Below are 24,941 nucleotides of genomic sequence, written 5' to 3' on the forward strand. Positions count from 1 at the left end.
CCAGATTCCCATTCATGTCAGTTTGGTAAACCTTCATGCCAATGGTGTGACAAGATACATATTCAAAGATCACTAAAGCCAAACAGATAACCTTTCACGCTGCCCCCAATTTAATTAGAAGTAAGGAAGATTCTCAAGAGCAGAGATGAATAAAATGTTAGTCCAATTCAGATAGGTATAATGATATTTGAAGGGTTACACAATATGGTCATAGACTTGCTAGCCTAAGTGTGAGAGAGACTGCCAGAAATGAAAGATTTTATGGTGCTATCAAATTAGGAAAATATTTCTGGAATATTTAATACAACTTATAAGTATTACATACTTAAAAGTTGGCAATAAAGTAACTGGTTCTATAAGTAACTCACCATAAATTATTATTTGTAAGTACACTGTACATAATGGTATATGGAATATGTTCAATAAAAGAAAAACAAACCTACCTATATAATAATAAAGGAGTACATAACTGTGTTTGCTCAAAATTTGTGCTTTTTAATATTTTATATGATTAATATTCACCTTCATTAAGCGAAAATTTCACCATTTTTCAATGGACTGACAGACAGGACCCTAGCCCTATTCCCTGACCCTATTCTTCTCCATTCTCAAAGCACCTGTATGTAAACACTGTATCTTAACTTTCACCACAGTTGAATTCATATTACGTTTAGTTCTATTTCTGTATTCTCAACTTACCAACTGCAGATAACATGTAACAAATATCTACATCTTATTCACTGCATCTTGCATGGAGTAAAACCTGGGGAAATGCTTCCTAACTTGAGTTGAACTAAATGTATGATGGGAAATATCCACTGACAATAAACGACCCTTAGATTATAAGCCCTAAATGAACACATTACAGAAATTATCTCATCTTCTTTGGGCTATAAATTTTACTGTGAGCAATGTGAAAAGGGATACTTCCCATAAAATAAACTAAATAACAGCTGTTTATTTGACAGGAGAGCTACCAACAAAACTTTCCATGGCATTTGAGTTTTAATTCTATTGTGCACCGTGAAGCATGAGAGAAAAAATAAGATTTAAAGCAGCTATGAAGGACTACCAGTTTTTTGTTTCTTTTTTTACAACTAGTAGGACATTTTAATTTAAAAGGTCAAGTTTTCCTTATCTGTCATTACTTTAAAATCTTGCATTAGTATCTTGGAAACTAAGGAAACCAAAATAGTAATAATTCTCCCTTTCATGCATGAATCTGATTGATCAGTAAAATGTCTTTTCTTTTTTTTTTCTTTTCTCCTGCATTGCTGATGGATTTAAGCTGAACTTCCTGTGATTGGTGGTATGCATTTCTGCAATAGCTAGTCGGAGGATAGCTATAATCTGTAACACAGGATAAATAAAGGCCAACATAGAACAATATGTCATAAACAGTTCTTTGCCCTGTAATCTAACCAGCTTAGATATCTAGGCATAGACCAAGAGCTCCTACATTGGCCATATAGAGACAGAGGTGAGATAAAATAAATAGATAAATGATACATCAATAGATCGGTAGAGATTGAGATTCATGCATACTGCTGGTAATCAAAAATTCTACCCGTAAACAATGACAACAATACTGATGAAACACACTTATTTGAGATTCATTATGAATCTACCTTAAAAGACATTACTAAAGATTTACATGTATTAATCCTAAATCTTATAAGAACCTCCCAAGGTAGGTATTATCAACTCCAATTTTCAGATGGAAAACCTGAGGGCCAGTGTCTTGCATGAGTGTCTCTAACTAGTAAGTGGCAAATCGAAGAGTAAAACCCAAGCTCATTTGGTTCAAAGACTCATGCTCTCTCCACTTATGCCAAGCCAACTGGATGCAAGAAGAAATAAACCCCTGGGTGGGGGAAGGAAGAGAGTGACAGTCAGAGGCAGGGGTCTGAATTCCTTTCTTTCCTCCTGTACAGAGGAGCACTGTATCTTTGAAGATGGAATAATCAAAAGCTAATTTTAATTTCAAATAATATAAAAAGGGACATTATGAAAAATCTAAAGGTCCTAAAAGCTTAGACCATTTCAATATAATGAAAGAGGACTTCATATCCCATTGTGCTCTCCTCAATTTTAAACGTTGCTGCTAGATGGGACATGAGAGATCTTCTAGTCCAGCCCTTTTCTTTTAGACATGTAGAAAGTGAGGTCCAAGGAGGGTAAAGCCATAATTTGTGTGAATAGATTAAAATTAAATTCTTAACCTCAGCGCAATGGTCTTTTTGGTATACCATTTTATATCATGTTATTTTCTAGGTCTGTTTATAAAACACATTATAACTCAGTTGTTTATGAAAATATGTTTTTCATATGTGCAAATATATTATACATCCACATATACAGGCTCTCCTTTCAATTAGAAGCTTTTAAGATCCATTAAGGGGAAATGTAACAAATACCTTATGATAATACTCAGAGAGATGTTGAAACACCATGGAGGAAATGAAATTCCCATATATCCTCCAATCAAGAACCCAGTATCCAGGCAACCTGAATACTTCTAAGGATGTTAAGGATTTGACAAAATAGCTGAGAACAAGAATAAATAGAGGAATAAACCATGGACTCACCTCTCCCACACTTTTCATAGAGCTACCAATTCGGCTAGACGTTCCATGAAAACGATCAAGATCCCAGCGAGGAATCTTGGTAACCATGTAATCTAGGCTAGGTTCAAAGCAGGCTGATGTTTTCCCCGATACAACATTCTTGATTTCTGGAAGCGGAATTCCTAGGGCAATCTTTGCAGCAATGAATGCCAGTGGGTAGCTATAAAAGAGGAGATATTTTTTTTTTTCTTTCAGCAATGAGCATTAAAAACAGCCCAAAACATAAATTGGTCTTTCTTAGAAATTCTAGTATTATTCCACATCAGGGTATAAAACACATCTGGTTCTCTGTTCTGTATGGAGATTTAATAGCCGCTTATAAAATAATGTGAGTCATGATAAAGTAGAGAGACACGGATCACGAAAGAATTCACTCTCTATGCCTGACATTCAATGCAACAACTGCCAACCTTCACCTCTTTAATCCAAAATCAATGACTTCCTTGATAAGGTGCTCACTTTTCTAGAGCCTCCACTAAGATAAGAATCTGCAAAATATTCTTTTGAAAAGATATATTGATGTCTGCACCTAGAAAGACAGTGGAGTTAGCTGGCATTGTGGGGTATTCAACGGTCAGAAAATGTAGTCATTGCAAGCTTGGGTCCTTGCTTTGTCTCCAAATTATTTTTGAACTTGGGACTCCTTACAAAACTAACATTCTAGGAACTTAACTGGATAGTTTGGGTAATTATATTTGAGAATATAATTCACAGAACTGTAGAATTACATATGATTCTTTTAATACATCTCCCTCATCTGACAGATGAGGAAACTGATAGGGACAATAAGTGATGTGTCCAAAGTCAATAGGAGAATTGGAAGGAGAATTCAGGTCTCCTGACTCTTGCTTAGGGCAACACCTCCCTGCCACTCCATACAGCACTGCGGAGCCATATTAAGCAAAAAAACTTTACAGGTAATTGTTTAGTTCACTTAAATGCCATGTAGTTTAAATGCCATATGCTAAGTATATTAATAGAAAAATGTACTAATGTTCCCTCGATTTATGCTCGCCGGCAGTTTTTAAATGGGTAGCAAATTCACTTATTTGGTTGCAATATTTATCTATAGAAAAATCCTACAGTGTTTGGTCCTGTAGAGTTTTGCTAAAACAAAATAATTTATTGAATGCTTGAATCAAGTAAACTATACTATTTGCCTACCATTTACTATATACCTGAAGAAACCAGCTGAGGACTAAAGTTGAGAATTAATTTTCACTTTTTAACAATATCTGCAAAGTGCAATTAGGAAGCAGATTTTTTGCAGCCTGCTTTGACCACCCAGATTTTGATTAGTTTATGATTAGCCAGCAAACAAAGCCAGCGAGCAATATCATTTGCTTCAATCTGGAGGCAAGCTCATTAACAACCATGTCCTCAGGGTCCTAAATGATTTGCAGCCAGCATACAGAAATGGGGACTATAGCTTGTAAATGCAGCCCAGTCTTCCACTAGCTGTCAGTTTTCCAAAACTATCTGCGAAGAATCTGCAAACACATGGTCAATCACTCTGATCTTACCCAGTGGCCTTTGAGGCCAGGGCGGAGCTTCGGGACAATCTGGCATTCACTTCAATGATGCAGTATTCCATTGAGGTAGGATGAAGGGCAAATTGAATGTTGCATTCACCCACAATGCCCAGGTGGCGAACAACATTGATGGAAGTACGTCTCAACATCTGAAACTCCTCATTGGAGAGGGTCTGGGCAGGGGCCACGACAACTGAATCACCTGTACATCCAAGCAACACTTGTTATTTGGCAGCATATCTAAATAACTAACTTTAGTAACTTAATCTATTTGTGTGATACAAGACACAGATTAGTCTAAGGGTTTGTTGGGAAAATAACTGTCTCAAAGCGATACATATAAGGCACATCAGATACCCTTCCCTCTGATTCTTGTTTTGCCTGTATTACTCTGACACATTATTGACAGAAACCGCTCTAACCTTTCCCAAGGTCATCTAGCTACCAAGGCCTCGGTCATCTACAATTTTAGAAATCTGCAATTTCCCTGCTCTTCATCTCAAAATCTCTCTTTTTTTTTTTTTAAAAGATTTTATTTATTTATTTGAGACAGAGAGAATGAGAGACAGAGAGCATGAGAGGGAGGAGGGTCAGAGGGAGAAGCAGACTCCCCGCCGAGCAGGGAGCCCGATGCGGGACTCGATGCGGGACTCGATCCCGGAACTCCAGGATCATGACCTGAGCCGAAGGCAGTCGCTCAACCAACTGAGCCACCCAGGCGCCCTCAAAATCTCTCTTAAGTTCTCCCTTCTATAAACGATCACTTCCTCTTCACCCAAACTGGCTCAGCCCTCTGTTTTACTTCACAGGGTTTTTGTGAAGTCAAAACGAATGTGAGGTTATTTTCAATACCATGAGATACTATTTTGTGTAAAATTTTATTGCTAGTCTATCAGCTAAGAATAGTAATTTAAAGAAAAGAACTTAATAAAGATGTCTATGGGCCATCAGAAGCATGAACTGAAGGCATTACTATAATTCCTGAAGATTCTTTGCCTACCTGTATGAACACCCATGGCATCGACATTTTCCATGTTACAGACAGTGACACAATTGTCATCAGCATCTCGGACCACTTCATATTCTATTTCTTTCCAACCTGTCACTGACCTCTCCACCAGAATCTGGTTGGTCATAGCAAAGGCCTGGAAATGGGTGACAAAAGATATCAAAGAGTAAGGAAAAGCACTGGTTTAAACATGGATATTGGGCAAAATGCCCTGGCTTAAATCCTGGTCAGCGTCGAAGTCTGAAGCCTAGTCTCCATCCTCCTCTATGTTCCAGAAGGCACAATGTGTCAGAAAATCAGTGAGGTACTAGGAATAGCATCCTGCAGTGAATATGCTTGATTTACATTATTGAGGCTTGCCATTCAAAGTGCTGATATGACATTAAATCAAACTAATTTAGGAAAAAGAGAAAATAATTGAGCAATCAGGCAGAGGGAAATGGAATTATTTCAGCAGCAAGGCTTCTGTAAAACCAGAAAATGTGATAAGTGTGAATAAATATGGAAAAATAAGTCTAAAGACTCTGGTTTTCTCTAAAATAGCTGAGAGCGCTTTGTACAGTGACATACATAATAAAAGTCAGTTGATGTTGATGAGGAGAAGAAAGGATAATAATGGTTGTAAACAGTTAGCCAAGATGGCATACGAAACTTGGGAATTAGAAGAATCATATGCGACTATTATTATGGTTAATCACCGCCTAAGTGCTTAAATACCCTGAGTCATATATCATATATGCCTGATTAAACAGATATGAATTAGTATATAATTATCATTTCATATTTATTGAGTACCCACCGGTGGGTAGAATACTGAACCCAAAATATGGAAGAGGCAGTCTCTGACTTTAGGACATTTAGTGGCTGAAAATCCAAGACAGAAATGTCTCCCTTTGTCTTGTAATATTTTTGATTTGCAATGGCAGCAAGAAAGGAAGAGAAAACAATTGGGGAAAAAACTTTGAATTTTTTCAAATTATTAGCAGGCAGTATAATGAAATAACTCAGTGTTAGTTGGGTGGTGTGTGTGTGTGTGTGTGTGTGTGTGTATTTTAAATGTGTCTGAACACTATCTTTTTAACCTCAGTGAACACTACAGCCTCCTCCATGTGCAACTGAAAATGTAACACATTTGTCCCCACAGCTGCCTATGATGAGGTTTTCAAAGTGGTTAGAAAACTCTGTAGCCAGCATTAACAATTTAATAATGATTCATTTGTCATTAGGATTTCATGCTAAAAGAGGAAATCTGGGAAACAAAGGGTATGGATTGGGGAAAGCTCTCTGCATTCTAATGGACTAGGCTGGATGTTTTGACACAAGGACAATTGAGATCAAATTCACCTGCTGCCTCAACTTCCTTCTTTCCAGTCTCAGATTTTATACAAAAGACTAACTTTGAGACCTAGATGAGTTAATGCAGCTTCTAAAGGTGCTAAATGTAATCTCAAGAGAATAAGGAGTAGTTTAGGAATTAATGATAAAAGTAATTACTTCAAGGGAAAAGCTAGGTTTTCAAAAAAAATTCAATGCCTTATTGATTATTTTAAGGAATTTAAATAATTAAAAACTATCCCATTTTAAAATTGTTTTCATTGTAAACATTTTTAGACAATTCAGTATTCAGAACTTTTACACTGTAAAAATATATATTTTTAATAGAGAATAAGTATACATGAATACTAGTATTAAAAATATTGGGAACAACTAATATACCAGAGGGAAAAAAAAAATCACCTCTATAAACATTTCTTTTCTTTAAATACATGACTCATAAGTCCATAATGGAAACAAGAAATATTTATATTGATATATTTTCCTTTTTGGGGGGGTTTGTTTTGGCAACTCTAGAAACACTAAATCCAAGTTTGACATGTAAGTTTGTCATTATAGGTGTTTAAATATATTTAATTTTATTTATCTGTTCTCAAATCCTATGTCAACAATTCAAGGGCCACATTTTGTTTCACTCTAAAGAGTAAGTAATGACAGATAGAAGCTGTGCTTGGTATTTACTCAGCACTCTCCAAAGTAGCCCTTATAATAATCCTATCCGATTCAGGTCCACAACCACCATGTAAGGGACATGGGCCTCTCAGCTCTACACACATTCGTTCATTCAGCCAGCAATTACTGGGACCCTCCCTCACCAGGCATTGTTCTATTCGGTGAGAAGAGAGCGTGGGCAAAATTCTCTGCTTTCGTGGAGAATGTTTTCTTTGATAATGTCTAATTTATTTTTTGGAACATATCTTAATTTTCTTTTTAATACTTAAGAAAAGAACTATTCAGTAATATGTTAAAGTGATTTTGATAGCACATAGAGTTTGAACACTCAGATCTCACTTTGGCTTATATGAGTGTGTGGCAGTTGGCAGAGAGCTCACTCATTTATGATACCAAGAGGTTTATCTTGTATATATTTTAAACACCTGAATTTGAGGGAAAGCCAATCTACTCAATGTGTTTTGTTTCACTTTAGATGTCATCCATGTCATATTATTTCAAAAAAATAATAGAAAATGGGACATTATATTCATTTTTCTAATCACTAAAATATATTTTAGCATGATGGGTGTTTGGGAGCAGATTTTGAAGCAGAGGGAGATGGAACTGAATTGAGTTTATACCACTGAAATCATATAGTACAATAAAGATGGAGTGACCATCATCAGTTAGCATGATCACCATTAGTCAGAGTGACCATCAGTTTTCCTAGTCCCGTCTAGGTTAATGCTGTGTTCCAATGTAAATAACTGCACTGCACTTCCCTTCCAAAGGTACTGTCTTTTGGACAACACTTTTAGAAAACATGTCAGTGGTTTAATAATAGAGAAAAGGTGATTTCTCATCTACATAACTTTCTCTAACTGAAAGGGCATATCAAATCCGTTTTCTTGGGTGGTAAGAATTTGGTCTGTGAAAATACATACCTTTGTGCTGAGGTCCAGTAAGATCTCCTTAGTGGGACAGATGCCTGAGCCTAACCCACCCAGGGCATAGGCAGAACGGATCATCACTGGGTAGCCAATGGTGTCTGCAGCTTTCAGAGCATCCTCGATCTATCAATAAGAAAGACTCAAAGTTTTAAAAGCTGACTACATTAACAGAAAAGACCACACCAAGAGAGTATAGCAAATCAGGTAAATCAGTTTCTTTGGGGAGAATGACTATAGAAATGCTGTATTATTCCTTCATTTCCTTCTGAAAAACAAGTGCTGTTTTACAAATTTTAAGTAAAATTGTAGGATTTCTTTAATACACAGTAAAGGCTTTCTCTTATCTTTTGTTATAAATTTCAGTCTGCCATATAAAAAAAATGAAACAACAGCCCAAAATGAAATAATCATTATGAATTTGAGAACGGGAGCCATATTGAATTTTTAAATTCAGTTTAAAAGTCTTCATCTCTTAATGATACAAGGTTTTCTACTGCTGAAATGAACTTGATATTACTGCAATAGGCCATTAGGAATACTGTATAGAAAGAGATTTTCATTTTTCAAGTTCAGTCAGAGAGTAGTCTCAGAAGCTTGGATTTTTTTTTTTTTTTTTTTTTTTACCTCACAGAATATAACATATGGTGGCTATATTTTTCTGTCATGGAATATTATTACACTACCAATGGGAATGTAATTACACCTTTTCCATATGCTTGTTTCTCATCCTGAAGAAGCAAGGACATAATTAAATCTGGCAATGAAAGAATAAATGTATGGCAGGAGTTTTCCAAATGTTCAGCAGAGCTATCCTGGGACTATTCCTGACTGACAGCTCTGCAACATAGTATGTACTTGGTAGCATTCTTTTCTGAAACGTACATGGCCCATTTTAGTTGTCCCAGCAGTACTTGCCCTTTTCCCTAAGGATTTGCCTACTTTTGCAATGGGAAAGCTGCATCAAAAACTGCCTCCAGAACCCCCACTTCATTGACTACATGTCTAAAATCAAGAATAAAGTCAGGGACAAAAACAGATATATAGCAAGCCAACTTTAACTTGGTGCCTTGTAATAGCCTATCAATAGGCACAGGCTACAGTTGAAAATGATTAACAAAAAGGAGAAATAATCTTTCCTCCCTAAACATCTAAGCCACAAGTTTCTCAGTCATGAATCTCACTGATTAGATCCAATGGCTTTTTCTAGGTGATTTCATTTTTAGATGTTTATTCCATTCTAACAAGAAAATTTCAATCCCATCATTCCCCATTTGCAGGTCATTTGCACACACAAGATACGTAACTGATCCCAGAAAGTAAAAATCACTTTGGCATTGTAGGTTGACATGGTTCTTTGTTTTAATTCAGGAGATTTGATATTCAGTGGCACTTCATCCATTGATAAACCGCTTTGTCTCTGGGCTTTTGTTCCCTTTTCATAAAATATTAATACCTATCCCAAACATTTCAGCATGGAATGCTGCAATTAATACACAAAGTCTCTGAGGTACTAACACATTTCTGGAAGATAATACATGCAAATATAATAATTTAACTATTATTTTTATGCATGACAAATCACTCTCCCTATAACATAAGACAAAATAATGACCTTGTTTCTCCAGAACAAAGATTCCTTACCGATTCCACTGCAAAGCTTGGAGCAATCTTTTCATTAATTTCATTCAGTTTGTCTGAGAATAGCTGCCTATCTTCTGTGGCCATAATGGATTCAACTGAGGTCCCTAGGACTTTCACACCATACTCCTTGAGTACACCTCTCTTGAATAGTTCCACTCCTACAGAAGAACCAAATATAATCAGTTTTTAAAATCTCAAACTTTTATGTCTTTTTTAACACATACCTGAAATACAACTTTTTTGAACCTTAAAATTAACTCCAAGAAGCCATCACAGTCTACAATAGAATTGTACTTAAGATAATAAAAGAAAAAAGAAAAATTTGAAAGAGAAATTCTGAAGACATTCTAGCAAAATATGTTGCTGGTGACATTGCTTATATTACCACTTTCTCCAAATGGTCTTTATTATCCTCATTAATAAAAATCATAGGATACAGTGAACCTCTAGATTTTAGTATATTCCCTTTCCTTCTAAGGTCCAATCCTATAATGAGATTCTCTTATTTAAATAATCCCAGTGATGTGGGTATCTATCTGGGTTAAAAATCATCAAAATAATGTTTTCATTTAACATGCCATCTGACCTTGGCTAAGACTTTTATATTTGACATATAAATTACTTTGCCAATGAGAATGAGATTCTCATTCATGATCTAGTTCCAAAGATTTGAAGCCTTGTAAAAAGGACATAGTATTGGGCTCAGCAGATGCATGAAGGGATGGTAGAGAGATTGATCTATGTTATCGTGAAAGCCAAATGCTACCGGGCCAACATGTAAGAGCACAAAGCATTTAATCAATGTTAAATCTCATTTTTTATTCATAATAGTTCTCAGGGTCTCACTGGTAACAGAGAAAAGCAATATGCTGAAATGGAGCAGGGAGATCTCACTTGGCCACCCCAGAGCAGTAAAGTAAAAGGTTTCTTTTTGTGCCTCAGCTGTTCTGTGAAATAAACCAGTAATATTTATCATATGACATTTTCAGGTTGCTGTTTGCTACCTGCTTCCTCACATATTAAAGAAAAGCTTTTATGAACACACGGAGCATAATTGTTAGATAGAGTCAAACAAAAAATATTACACATAAATGCATGGGCCAAAACTCTGCAATTAAACTTAAAAGAACTCACCACAGTTCAGAGCTGTCTGGCCACCCATGCCTAGAATTAACCCATCTGGCCGTTCCGCCTTGATGACCTCAGTGACAAACTGAGGGGTGATGGGGAGAAAGTAGACAGTATCTGCTTGCTTTAAGCCCACCTCGTTGGTTTGCACTGATGCAATATTTGGGTTCATCAGGACAGTTTTGACGTTTTCTTCCTGAAAGAAACAAAAGGATTGAGAATCTGAACATACGGTCTAAAGGAGGGAATGACCATATTCAAATGAAGGGTCTGTATTGGGTGATAAAAATTTTAGGTTATTTTGTGGGCTGTAGAGATCAGTAATAGGACTAGTGAATGGGATGGAGGGTAAAGGAAGACAAACATTTAGTGAGAGGAAGGAAAAAATTGCTTGAAAATAAATCTATTCAAAAAGAACTGGTTACCTCATGAGGTTCACCCTGAATTCCTTGCTAGAGGTATCAAGCAAAACTGGAGTTAATTTCTATAGAATTTGACTAGAGGTCTATGAATACTACTGAACTTTATAGCTCCACTGACTGTAAAAGACTAAAATATTTTAAAAATTAGTCAAATATAAAATGGAACCAGAGACAACATCAAAGAAGCTTCCCTTTCCAATGCTTGTCAGAGACCAACATGGAGTGCGCATTTAAAATGCAAGATGATGTATTCCCTTGCTGGAAGCACTGAGAGCCTTCTGCTGGATTCCATCTTTTTAGATTTTCATGCCTGTAATATTGCTTTAACAAAGAGCATCATACAACTCTTGATACGTACTATAGTAAAAGAAAATGACCATATGGCAAAAAAATAAAATAAAAATGTCTGTGTGTCTGTGTATGTATAAAGGTATTCATAGCTCTATCTTATTTCTGACATCTGGAGAGACCTCAAAAATAATTCTTCATGTAGGCTATGAAGGATAACAGCTTTATAAACTAGGATGAGGGCGATACAGCAAAATAATTATTATAAAATATGGCCATATGGCTCTTATTATTTTACCTATTACCACGTCAATTTTGAACTCTTCTAAAACATCAACAAAAATTCAGATGAGAGTATAGAAATCATCCTTGAAAGCCCTATATGTCCTTGGGGGAGGATCTGAATAAAATATTAAATATTTCATATTACTTTAAATTCAAATAGTCCCTTAAAACTTATAATGTACTCTTTTATCAATTTATTTGATTTTTATACCAAGACTACAAGAGATATTCCTACCTCACAGATGAAAAAATTGACATTCAATAAGGTTAAATGACTTGCCAAAGATCTTCTAGCTGATCAAATGGCAAAATTAAGACTCTAATCCAAGTCTTATGATTCAAGTTCTATGCCCCTTCCTCAGTATGAGTCATCTCTCAAGATTTTAAGAAATTGGTTTTTAAAAAGTATTACTAAGAAATTTTTGAACAAACACATACAGATAAACAAATGCATTTAAAATATAGCTTGGAATTTAAATAATTAAGTCCAAACTGAGAACACGCCATCAATAGAAGTTACAGAAGGTCTCACTACTAAAGAATAGCACCAAAAGACTTAAGTATATTTGTAAGTATTTTCCTGAATGTGTTATACAATGAATACAGCTATTTTTGTAAATCAAATTATATAGGTAAAGGTCCCATAAATGACTGTGATGAATGTCCATATATTTTAAAACTTAAAATTATTTCAAACTATACATTTTATATATATATATATTTTTAATATAGTTCTGGCTACAATACATGCACCATCTGATTATTTTTAAATATTTAGTCCATAGGGGTGCCTATGTGGCTCAGTTGGTTAAGTGTCTGCCTTTGGCTCAGGTCATGATCCCAGGGTCCTGGGATCAAGCCCTGCATCCCGCTCCCTGCTCAGTGGGGAGTCTGCTTCTCCCTCTCCCTGTGCCTGCCACTGCCCCTGCCTGTGCTCTCTCTCTTTCTCTCTCTCTCTTGCTATCTCTCTCTGTCAAATAAACAAATAAAATCTTTTTAAAAATTAAATAAATAAATATTTAGTCCATAGATTCATTTCTACTAACTTCCTAGTTAATCACAATATTATCGCTAATAATTCCTATTCTTCAGTTAAAATATGTAACTTCACATAATGGATGTAAAGCACACAAAAAAATGCAAGCTATGAAACTATATTAATTCTTTATAAAACTACCAAATAGGATAGAAAACCATATGCTACTTAAATGTATTTATAAACCCTAAACACACTTATATTGTGTTCTAACCAATCTAAACCACTGGACATCCTATAATTATATAAAGAGAAATTGAATCATAACACAATGAAGTAAAGTGCTCTTTGAAAATGTGCACAAAAAACACATGTGCATATGTGTGTGTACCCATGTGTATGGAGAAGAGTATTAAAAAGTAAAAACAAATGGGAAGAAGAGTAACGTAATTGGGGACTGCATTCTATTTTTTTTTCAACAGACATCTGTCAGGTGAAAATCTTTGGGTATAGCTTACGAATACAACAAAAGAAAAAAAAATTCTGGCCAACTGTTTTTCTGTGTTTGTTGTCTTAGTCCCCTGCCACCTACTCTGTGTGGCTTCCTCCTAGCCAGGCCTCTGGTGAATGTCTTTACACTGCAAAGCCAGAGGCGGGGTCACAGAAGAGCTCACATTGCCCCTGGATGGCCGATCAGCACCAAAATGGGGACTATCCAAGGAAATAAGGACAGCAAAGAGAAGCCAAGTTAGCTCTTTCATAGAAATACTTTATAAATACAGAGAAATGTTTCTAAAGGTTTGCTTTGCTATGACAAAGGGTTGGGGAGATCTTGAGAGGCTTTGAAGGGACAGGGAGGGTGTTCTTCCCAACATGAGTATCAAATCCTCATTTCCACATGAAAATCTGCCAAATCATTCTGGTCAGTCATCCAACCCAAGTCATAGATGGAAAATGGGGTCCCCTAGTGACAGGTAACAACTTCTAAAGCTGGATAAAAGGCTTTGCTCCCTCAACTTGATCTTGCCATTTCAACCACAGAAATGCCTGAAGCATCCTCTAGAACATTTACAACATCTTAGAGCACCAAAGATACCCAGATTCCCTCTTTCATACAAAAGACAAGTATATTTTAAATGCTCACTGCCTCAAAAGAAATGAGTAGTATCTGTAAACATGGCTTTTTTATGTTTTCAGTATAAATAGGTGGTAACAGATAATTTTGGAGATCACTCTTATGTTCTTGATTTGCAGGTGTGCAAAAAAGTTTGAGAAAGTTAAAAATTTCACCTGTGATCAAAGTTTCTTTAATATAAGATGTGTGAGAAATAGTTGATAAAATCAATTACAGTGACTTTGAAAAGAGGTAGTGTCATAAATCTAAATTATAAAATACTAATTAGACTCATTAAAGGAGTAAATTAATTCTTACAAAGATCTCTCACCTTCATGGCTTTTACAGCTTGTGATCCTGAGTAATCAAATTCACCTGCCTGACCAATGGACAGACCTCCCGATCCTAGGATAAGGACTTTGGAAACCTGTAAGCAATAAGAAAATGACATTGCTCTGGTAAGTAAGATGGGGAAAAAAGGCAATTTCAAGAGCGGGGAAGTCTAACTATATTGTCTAGGTTTACATGGTGATTTAAAGGACAGTGTTTCGAAAAATATGTTAGGAAAAAGACTAACAATTTTTTTTAATTTAAATTCAATTAATTAACATAATGTATTATTTGTTTCAGGGGTACAGGTCTGCTATTCATCAGGAAAAAGACTAACAATGTAAACATCTCTAATTTCAAAGCAATTTCCAAAGTTCAGGGAGTTTTTTTTCACTTAAGTAAATATTTTGAGATGAGGTCTACATTTTACTTAAGGATACATAAATATCTAAATATAACTACATAAATATAAATGTAAATATATGCATCTATGCGTGTGTGTATATATATATATATGTATTCTTACATATATTTAAATAAAATTTAAATGTATTACATTGAACATTCCATGGTTTTCTTCTGAACAAAGCAAGACTCTGGGTCTTCCATAACAGACAAATGAAAACATAGAAGGCAAGGGGACATGGGTGCACCTTCATAATCACATTTTCACCTTTACATTTTGTGCCAGAAATATTTACAGAAAATACAATAAGAAAAAGTTCATGTCTTGGCAATATACTGAAATTCTACAAATTGTATATAGAATTCCAAGCAGATCATGATTCTGCTTATTTTTTAGCCAAAAGTGTCAAACGCTTCAGAGGAGAAAGATATTCCTGGTCACCGCAAAAGACAAGGACTTGGGAAACCTGGTTTGCCTCAACAAACATTTATTGGATGCCTACTACATGCAAAGGCACTGCTGAATCCCAACTATATCTTTTTTCTCACCATTAACAAAAGAAAAGCGTCTGAAGAATGTGATGCTCTGAGAAGAACACTACACAGTAAGCACATGATTTCTTATGCTACCAAGAACCCACAGTTTGATTCCACATTGAGTGGGTGGATTACCTCTAAACTTTCCATCTCAGGAAAAGAGGCTGCCCTGGAAATCCTTAAAACAGATCATCCAACTCAAATTATCATTTCATGTAAACATGTAATTCAGTTTCCTTTATTTATAAAAAGAGTCAGTGTGTATATATATATACTTGAAACTACATATACATTCTTCTAAATTTTATATAATAATGATGTAGGTATATATATGGAGTAACTATGAAGAAAATGGGTAGAAACCTTATCATGTTAACCTATACATTTACACAAATAAGGACTCAAGTTTGTGCTATAGTACTACTTCGCAGGTAAAATCATATTATTCTATTCACGATGTTGAATAATAATTTTTGTAGTTGAAACAAAAAAAGTTCTATCATCTATGATGATTCTGTAATCTGAACTGTATCTCAAGCATACATAAGACTATAGTTTAAGTAATAGAATGTGTCAAATTCTAAACTAAAAGCCTATTCTTTATTAAATTATTTTATTACAAATTTCTAGAAGAAGTAAACTCGAAAAGATACAATTTTAAATCAAAAACACGAAAATTCCAATGAACACCAGCAAGAACAGACCAAATAATTAGATACTAAAATAATGGGTAATTACAATATCACCAATCATCTTTTATAGACATTAAAATAGTTAACATCATTCATTTAAAAATATTATCATGATAGAGAAAATCAAAAATACATAAACCAGAAAGAAGCCCACATATACTGACCTCAACTCGACTTGCAACTAGTGCTGGTTTGGGCAGAACTGATGTAATCGTGGTACCTTTCCCTTTCTTTATCAGTGAGAAAAAAGAATCAAATAGGTACTAGAAAAAAATAGAACCAACTAGTTAGAAGCCGCAAAACTCATAAGTTTGCTAGATAAAATACACATGCCCAGTTAAATTTGAACTTCAAATAAGCAACAAATAATTTTTTAGGATAAGTATTCATATGCAATATTTGTTTTTTGCTTTTCTGCCAAAATTGGCAAAACTAAATATTTACTACTATAAGAATTAGATCAAATAAACATTTCTAATTGTTCACTTCAAATCCTATCAAAAGCAAGTTTTCAGCAGACAATGAATATTTCAGATCATGCCTTCTGAGAATGTCAAGCTTTCATCCCCTTAATTATGAGTTATTTTCTTCTAAATGGTTTCTTCTAAATAAAACTGTAGTTATACAAAAGAAATTAAAGCTCTATTACTTATACATCCTAAAGTTAGAAATAACTGGATTTTGAAAATCTCTATCAGCTCTAAAAATATCTCCAAAGCTTATTCTTAAACTTTACCAATGAATTTACTTCTATTGTTTCACTAGACATGACAAATTTCAACAAAGATACTCATTTTGCAACTATCTGGCAGGACAGAAAAAGAATTAAGCGCTACTCAATATCACAGGTCTTAATTTCAGTGTTCCTAATCTGAAGTACTACTATGGGCAAAATATTTAAATTTTAAATAAAAAAAAATAGTATTCAGCATGCATTAGGCAACAGACGTATGTAACCAAATTTTCTTTATGCGTTTCATCATGGGTTGATAATATCATACTGATTTGGGCTATTTAGAATCATTTCCCAAAAATATTTAAAAAATGAACAAAACGGGTGCCTGGGTGGCTCAGTCGTTAAGCGTCTGCCTTCGGCTCAGGTCATGATCCCAGGGTCCTGGGTTCGAGCCCCACATCGGGCTCCCTGCTCAGCAGGAAGCCTGCTTCTCCCTCTCCCACTCCCCCCCTGCTTGTGTTCCCTCTCTCGCTGTGTCTCTCTCTGTCAAATAAATAAATAAAATCTTAAAAAAAAAATGAACAAAACATATATATCTGAAAAGGCAATTGAGGGATGAGAAAGTAGAGTTTACAGAGGGAAAATTCTGATTCTCCTCATTTTACCTAGGTGTGTTTTCTGAGAGTATCTGCTGACGGGGAGGAGCTGTCTGTATTACTACCAGAAGCCGTAGGGTGGGGGAGAGGAAGTCACACCAGACTTTCCAGAATTTTCTGTGTCACCACGAGCTCTCGTTTGAAAAGGTGACCTTGAACACTGAACCAAAGCTCACACACACAAAATAAAAGTATTTGAATTAAAAACAAAACTCCACTAAGCATTCCTTCTGGTTCTTTTCTTAAGCCATCTGACTCATGTAATATGTGCGTGCATGCCCTCTCCCCTCCCGCATACCCCTGCCCTTCTTCCTTCTCCTGCTGCTGTTTATTCTCTCTTCCTGGCTACACAACCAGTTGCCATAGGGATTTTTGTGAAGTCACAGATGGGGGATTAAAATTTCATTTCAGTTATGAGAACAAGAGAGCAAGAGGGAATTCATTTGCATAGTACAACAACTGTAAATTTCAGAACTAAATATATTAGAATGATAACGATTTAAATAAAAATAACATCGCGTCAGGTTTCTTCAGGGCTTTCCCACTTTAAATTTTAAAAAAGACAGAAATTTCCTCCATGATATTCATGGGCGAAATCTTAATGCAATATACGTGTGTTATCAAAGCACTCTTCTTGAAAAATGTTCTGTACCCAAGATCATCTGGGGTGGGGATGTTTGTTTCTCAAGTTTTCACATAAATACATTTCTGATTAAAAAGAAAAATTAAGTTTACAATAGGCCTCATTTCCTGACATACCTCAGTGTCTGTGGGGCCCGGGCTGACCTCTGGGTGGAACTGTACACCGAAGAAGGGTTTGCTCTCATGCATAATCCCCTGAAAGAACAAGAAATAGGAAGAAATTCCTTCTGTAACCATGACTGTCAACCAGGGCTATGTATTATTCAGTGCACAATAAAGTTCAAATTTAAAAAAACTGAGTTAAATGCTTAAGGACATTCTAACAGCTAACAGTCATAATAAAAATAGGCCAACAAGGACTCAACCAAATGTGGTTCCCTCAATAAAAACAATTGATTTGGTCTATAGTCTTTGGGCACCCCCTTCCCAGGGGCTGTTCAGAATAAACTCAAATCCTCTTCTTATCTCCAACTCCTAAATTACTTCTCCAAAGGTCTTCTTAAAGGCTACTTCAGAGCCAAGTGAGTCTCAGAGACCCACACAGACGAGACCCAAACAGACCTCCACCAATCACCCATTAGCAATGAATGGGGAAGACAGTCACTGATTAACCACTCAAAGAGTGGATCTCAATGAGCCAACTGATTAGAGAGTAAGACAGAAACGACTTTTTAAAAAAGCAGAGGGCTATGGGAAATAACCTATAAAAAGAGTTCTTACACACACACACACACCAAAAAACCCACATAAACAAAGTGTCTGGATAACAAGAGTATGAAAGTCCCTGCATTACTTATTGCCAACTGAACAGGTTTACAGAGAGCACTTACCTCGTTGGTTTGATCATTGACATTCACAAAAAGTGGTTTCCAGCCAGCAGGAAGGGTGCTGTCCAGGGCATAGCCATGATTCTGAGCAGTAATGAAAGCCTGTCTGTTTGTGATATTCAAAACAGGCTGATTCTGCCCTCTGGAGAGAAAAGGAGAAAAAGAATAGGGAAAAGGAAAAGTGAAGAGAAGAATATAAACGCATTCGTTGTAAAATAGTGAATGAGAAAAACCTATTAAAATGTGAAAGTTTCAATTGCTTAGTGGAAATTACTCAATGAGAAAAGTCACAAATTGTTAATCCCAATAATTTTAGCAACAAAAATCAATTCAGGAAGCTTTGCTGTGGGTTAAATACCGGCTCTATTAAACTTCTACAATCAGTAAAAAGGGAGACCTGCGCTCATAACAAAAAGTTAAGAGTTGCTCACGAGCGTAACAGAGAGACAAATACAAGCGATTTATGTTAAGGGAGATAAGTAATTTTAAAGCCAGAGGAGTTTTTGTGAAATGATAAAGAGATGACTACTCTGTCCTGAATCATTTTGAATTACACTTTGTGAGGAGGGTGGGCCATGGGGGAAAGCGCCACGTTGAATAAACTGGTATCATGTCGGGTAAGGAAGTAAAATGGAGAGGATCTGAAGACTTCCTGGTTCTGAAGTCACACTAGAGTCTTACGATGTTATCAGTGCTCTGATATCAAGCTTGGAAACCAGAACAGTTTCCTTTGGAATATCATTTGATGGAGCATAATACCCTTGATTTATGCCAAGGGAAGGAAAATAACTTTAAACTATAGCAACATTACTGTTAGAGAAGGCTGCCTTTCAAACGTGCAATAAAAGTGGTATCAGGTAGTCAGACAACTGTGAACCATGAAATAGTACATTTACCTGTTTTTTCTGAAGAAAATGGCATGTAAGTTCTCTAAGGCTTTTGTGTTTAGTTATTAACAGTATTTCAGAACCAGTTTGACCTGTAAACAGAAGCGTAACTGTCTTACCTATTGGGCATGGACATCTTGTAGGTTTTGGCACCAGCAGCCAGCCCTGTTATTAAATTTCCTGTACTGATTCCAAACAATGGCTCCTTGCGATCACTCTCCAAAACCTAAAAGAGGGATAATTTTTATTAACCAGAAGTACCGTTTCAAAAAAAAAAAAGATGCTCCCTCTGAAGGAATAAAAATGAAACATCCTTTTTTTTCTTAATTCACAAAGTAAAGAGAATATGAATAAAAAGCTAGACTATAAATAAGAATATGATTGACAAACGTGTAGCATTAGAATTAAAAAAAATGTACTTAATATTCAAACTAAACAAAACTTAATATTTCTTCAGAAACTCGAAGGTGTTACAGCTCCTGAGGTCATGGTGAGAAACATGAATTGTCATTTTACAATTGTATAGAAAGACATATTTTGAGATTGGATTCTAGCTCTCTTAACTAGAGGACACAATCCCAGTTATTCTGCCTGAAGAAAGGTTCTTTTTTCCTCTGGGACTTTCTCCTCACTGGTATTCCTCCCATATAATATCTGCTGACACTGCCTCAGAGGTCACAGATAGAAGCACTAAAGAATATCTGAATACCTAACATAGATTACAGCCTTTTCAGCTGCACAGACTCCCTCCACCTCACACACAGATACACATTACCCCCAGGTTTACTGCACCTTTTTGACATTCTGGATTAGTGGTTGTGCAAGAGCAGGGTTCCCAGGTCCTCCAGCAATTAAAAGCCCATCATACTCCATCTTGGTGAAATCATGATTCCAGGGAACTAAATGCACTTCAGCTCCTCGCTGGAAAAGAAAGGCAAAAATGATCAAGTCAATAACATTTTTCTTTGCCAAAGTGTAATTTTGTCTAGACCTTCTCTTGACTAACCACTCCCTAAAGGGGAGGGAAAAATAATACATGATTCAAACAAATAATGCGGAGTGAAAAATTCCTTGGTGGCTCACTGTATTTTGTGTGATGTATACGAAGCCAATGGTCAATAAAAAGTGGAGAAAAAAACACGATTAAAGTTTTGATCCTGAAAAAATAGATAACACACTTTCCTGTATTTCAGGAGGTTTCAGAGCCTAAAGAATTCATGACCAGGCACCCAGGAATATAGATTATTTTCACTAGCTGTGGTAGAGAGAGTGACCAAAAAAAAAGATAAATCCATTTTCTGTAAAATTTAAGTTGGTCCACCTCTCACCTTTTTCAGTTTTGGTTTTTTTTAATCTGACTAAATTTTCATCAGCCTTCTTTCCTAGGGTTTTCTCATACTATCTGTAGAATCTATACTCTGATAGGCTAATTAGAACTTTTGTATGGAGAAGTGGATAGGAAGATATCTTTGATGGTTTCCCTAGAAGCATTTCCTGAGACAAGGATTTGAGGGAAAGAAGTCTATTTGGCAGGGTTTCTAAGAAGTACCAATAGAAAGCAACACTGTGAGGCACCCCAATAAAGTATGCATTACCAAGCACTATGGACAACTAGAGTTTCAGCCCACTGGGGAACTCTGAGAGCCAGTGTAGACTATCCACCCTCAAGATAACTCAATCATGGGGCAAAGGAGTTGAGATATTTACACACTGACCTTCTCTAGTCTTTGGGTTGGGGCTGTTCCAGGGATCATTGATTTTGTGGTATTTCCTTCCTACCAGCAGGCTCCAACCATCTAAAGAAAGCCCTCAAGCAATGAAGTGCAGGCATTTGCAATTGGAGGATGGGCAAAATGCCTTATAATGGTAAAATGAGAAAGAGATATACACAGGACATTGACAGAATCTGCTACTGAAGAGTCAAATGCAAATTTTTGTTAATAAATTGACCAGAATTTGAAATCACGATTTGGATATCACTGATATTCTCTAACAAAGAGAAGGTGAATTGAAGAATTCCTCTATCCTCACACTATTTTGGTGTTATGCAAATGTCTGTGCATGCGTGCATGTGTACATTCATGTTTGAGATATATATATATAGAGAGAGAGACAGAAACAGAAACAATCTGTGACCTCTGAGGCAGTGTCAGCAGAAACAGAGAGACACAGATAGGGAGAGAGATGGAAAGCTGGGAGGAGAAATCCCAACAAAACAATATTTAAGAAAACACTATAATAATGGTGATATTCTCCTGAAGGATTTTTAAGGTTTAATCTTAATTGGTTTCTAAGAGTTTATATAAAGGAATGTGAAAGTTTGTACTATATCAGGGCATGATCCCTACAAACATTTGGCATATAATAAGTGTAGTCCAATGGAGGAGTTCTCCAACTGATTCCAAATTTTTGGTCATCTCTAAATCCAAAGAAAGTAAACATGGCATATCTCAGAATGTCAGTCAATACGTGGTAAGAACAGCCATCATTCTTCTCTGTTCGTGGCCTCTGAAGATTTTTTTAAAACATAGTCTGCATCTCTAATTTTAACAGGGATACAAATGTTATTTTGTAGATCAAAGACAAGAAGAAGAGAGCGGATCCCCTGACTTTCCAAAGGGAATGCACAAGTTTTCTCTGAAACAGAGAAAGGAAATCACTTTAACACTAAAGATCAATATTACAAAATCTCACCCTTGAGGTGGAACAAATTACTTACCTTTACTAGTAGGCGAATTACATTGTTTTTAATCCCGCAGTCTACGGCTACCACTTTCGTGGGGTTTCCTTTGCCATACACCTTGACATCCTGCCATTTTAACAAGCAGAGAGTGAGAGGGAAGTACCAGCCATGAGCAACATCCCAATATCATAAACACGTCTGAGGATGCTTTGCACTTATTTTGGTGACAGATTGATTGCTAACTACTAGGGAGTGACTGGCAGTTAACAATCAATTTATAAGGCGCAGTGAGTGCCACAAACTTTATCTTTTTTATGACGGAAAGAGTACTTTGCTGTTTTAGATAAAATGTTGATTACAGTAATAACAATGATCCCTAAGAAACTGGTTGCTTCCATAGTTAACAATAATCTCTCCCATGTTTTGCCTCATTAACAACCAGTGGCAATGGAATTTTCAAGTATTATTGCCTGATTCAGCACTAGACAGATGTGGTAATAGATACATCATGCTTTAAATACCACTTTATCCTCAACTTGCAATAAAGTTTGGATGGGGCAGATCTGTTGTGTATTAGGCTTCTGCAGTGGGGCTAATGGGTAAAATCAGTGTGAAAGTCAGAGGACTGCTAAGCTAGTGTAGACCACTGGACTCTTTAGGTTACTTTGCAATCATTTGCATTTAAATGGTAGACTTCATAAAAGGATCCCCAAGCATATCATAATCATTCCCTACATCTTAAGCACTGCTTGGAGTCAGATCCATTTTCACAGGCATTTACCCAAGAAGCAGTTTCCCAAAGTCATAAAAGGAGAAATGATAGAAACGGAAAGCCTAGAAGCCTGGGTGCCCACACTGATTGCAGCTTCGAGAGTTACCTAGTATATTCTGAATTTAGGATGATTTCAATGTTTCCAAAAGGTTTTAGATGAAAGTTGCAACCTGGATATTTGAAAGAGCATTTTACTTTAACTGAAACGTCTACTCTCCACTCTCCACAAACTCTATAGAATGGGAAATCATAATCCTTAGACTATGCTTGAAAAATATATATATGTAAAGTTTGTCACATTTTTTTTTCCTGCTAACTATTCTAGAGAAAAAGTGCCCCATTCCTTCCATGATCTGGGGAAATTACTGCTGAGCTGATCCATAAATGCTACAGATAATGTCATCAGATAATTTGAAAAAGTACAGATTCATTTTTAACCTTAGGCTTCTCCTACAAAATAAAGCAACATTACCATCTAGTTGTAGCTACATCAAATTGCAATTACAAGACAATGAATTAAGTTATCAACCATATCCAAACAAAACTCACAGAATAAATATAATCTGATACAAATATGCATTTTATCACAGCTACAATGAAATTATTTAACTGTGCTAGCATTAAGAAACAGGGTCAGTTTTCACTATTGCAATCTCTCTCTTGATTTGACGTGGATAAAAATACAGACAGGCTCCTTTTTGCTGGTCTCTACACAAATACATTTTATACTCTCCATACAGGATGACAGCAGTTTTAAGCACGACCTCACAGACATGTGAATATATGAATTTGCATTATGACTCTTGAAGAGAGGAAATGTATTATGCACTGTTTTTAACCTTATTACCACAGAATTCCTTTTAAGGTGAATTTCTCTAGGTCAATGTTCCTCACATGTGGAAAATGCTGCACTAAGCCCCCAAGGTAGTTCTCAATTCTAAAAGGAAAAATAGCCTTTTTTCATGCTGTGTCTCAAATGAATCACTTCACAGGGAAATGTCTAGAAACAACTACAGGATTTAAAATAGTTCCATGCCATTTGAATGGACAAATTTTAGAATTAAAAACAAGGGAATATTGCATATGGCATGATCAAATTCCAAATATATAAGCAATTACATATCTAATTTAACATTCACTGTCTTTAACAACTCCTATTTCTTATGCTTCAGCCTCCTGTGAACGCATGTTGTGTCCAGCATCAGCATTCAAGGTCAGTACTGATCATCAGGGCCCCATCATCCTGTTCCTCATTTCCATATGCATAGGCATAGGAATGGGAATACCAGATAATATCAACGTGTGTTTTCTCTGAGGCTGACATGCTATTAGGCAATTTTCTGACTTTTAATAACATTTTCTTAAGGAAAGGCCCTGGTGCACCAAAGTTCTCACAGCTGGAATTCTTCATGAAATATTGTTCTCCATAGTCATTCTGATTGATGACGGATTGCAGCAAGTAGACGTTACTAACTTTAAAGACACTGATTTGTAATATATATTTTAGCAGCTAGGAGATCTTTTTTTCCCCTCAACTCTGGTATTTCAGGATGATGATCTCAGCCTACGTGAAGATTTTGGTATTATAAGAAATAAAACTACAAAATGTGAAGGAAAATCTCTCACCTTGGTTGAAACCTCAGCGATCAGATTCTGCTTATTTGGATCCATGAAACCCACAGACTGACCTTCAAATTCAATCTTCCCAAGCATGGTACCCTATCAAAGAAAAAAATTAGACAGTTAAAAGGTAGCAACAGTCAAGGTGCTGACAGCATCCATTCACAGGGACTTAAACGGCTGCTCCAAGATCTAAGTGTCTTTATAACTACTTATAACCATCAGCAGAAGTTCCTCATCTTAACCTGGAAAG

At 35.9% G+C, this 24,941-nt stretch overlaps 1 protein-coding gene across 1 annotated transcript in view; it reads right to left on the reverse strand.

Moving 5' to 3' along the window:
• The window catches only part of CPS1 (carbamoyl-phosphate synthase 1), a 171,537-nt gene that overhangs the window by 65,989 nt on the left and 80,607 nt on the right, over positions 1 to 24,941 (reverse strand). Inside the window, exons 6-19 of the mRNA XM_081815309.1 lie at positions 24,695 to 24,787; positions 22,333 to 22,422; positions 20,406 to 20,534; positions 19,733 to 19,839; positions 18,730 to 18,868; positions 18,017 to 18,094; positions 16,090 to 16,188; positions 14,293 to 14,388; positions 10,883 to 11,072; positions 9,749 to 9,906; positions 8,102 to 8,230; positions 5,160 to 5,304; positions 4,151 to 4,361; positions 2,589 to 2,787 (exon numbers count right to left, since the gene is read on the reverse strand). Coding sequence (XP_081671435.1) covers positions 2,589 to 2,787; positions 4,151 to 4,361; positions 5,160 to 5,304; positions 8,102 to 8,230; positions 9,749 to 9,906; positions 10,883 to 11,072; positions 14,293 to 14,388; positions 16,090 to 16,188; positions 18,017 to 18,094; positions 18,730 to 18,868; positions 19,733 to 19,839; positions 20,406 to 20,534; positions 22,333 to 22,422; positions 24,695 to 24,787 — 1,863 coding nt within the window. The remainder of the gene's footprint in view (positions 1 to 2,588; positions 2,788 to 4,150; positions 4,362 to 5,159; positions 5,305 to 8,101; positions 8,231 to 9,748; positions 9,907 to 10,882; positions 11,073 to 14,292; positions 14,389 to 16,089; positions 16,189 to 18,016; positions 18,095 to 18,729; positions 18,869 to 19,732; positions 19,840 to 20,405; positions 20,535 to 22,332; positions 22,423 to 24,694; positions 24,788 to 24,941) is intronic.

This window comes from Leptonychotes weddellii, chromosome 3 (assembly GCF_054177405.1).
Source record: "Leptonychotes weddellii isolate Sample4059 chromosome 3, ASM5417740v2, whole genome shotgun sequence".
In the NCBI taxonomy this organism is placed as follows: Eukaryota; Metazoa; Chordata; class Mammalia; order Carnivora; family Phocidae; genus Leptonychotes; species Leptonychotes weddellii.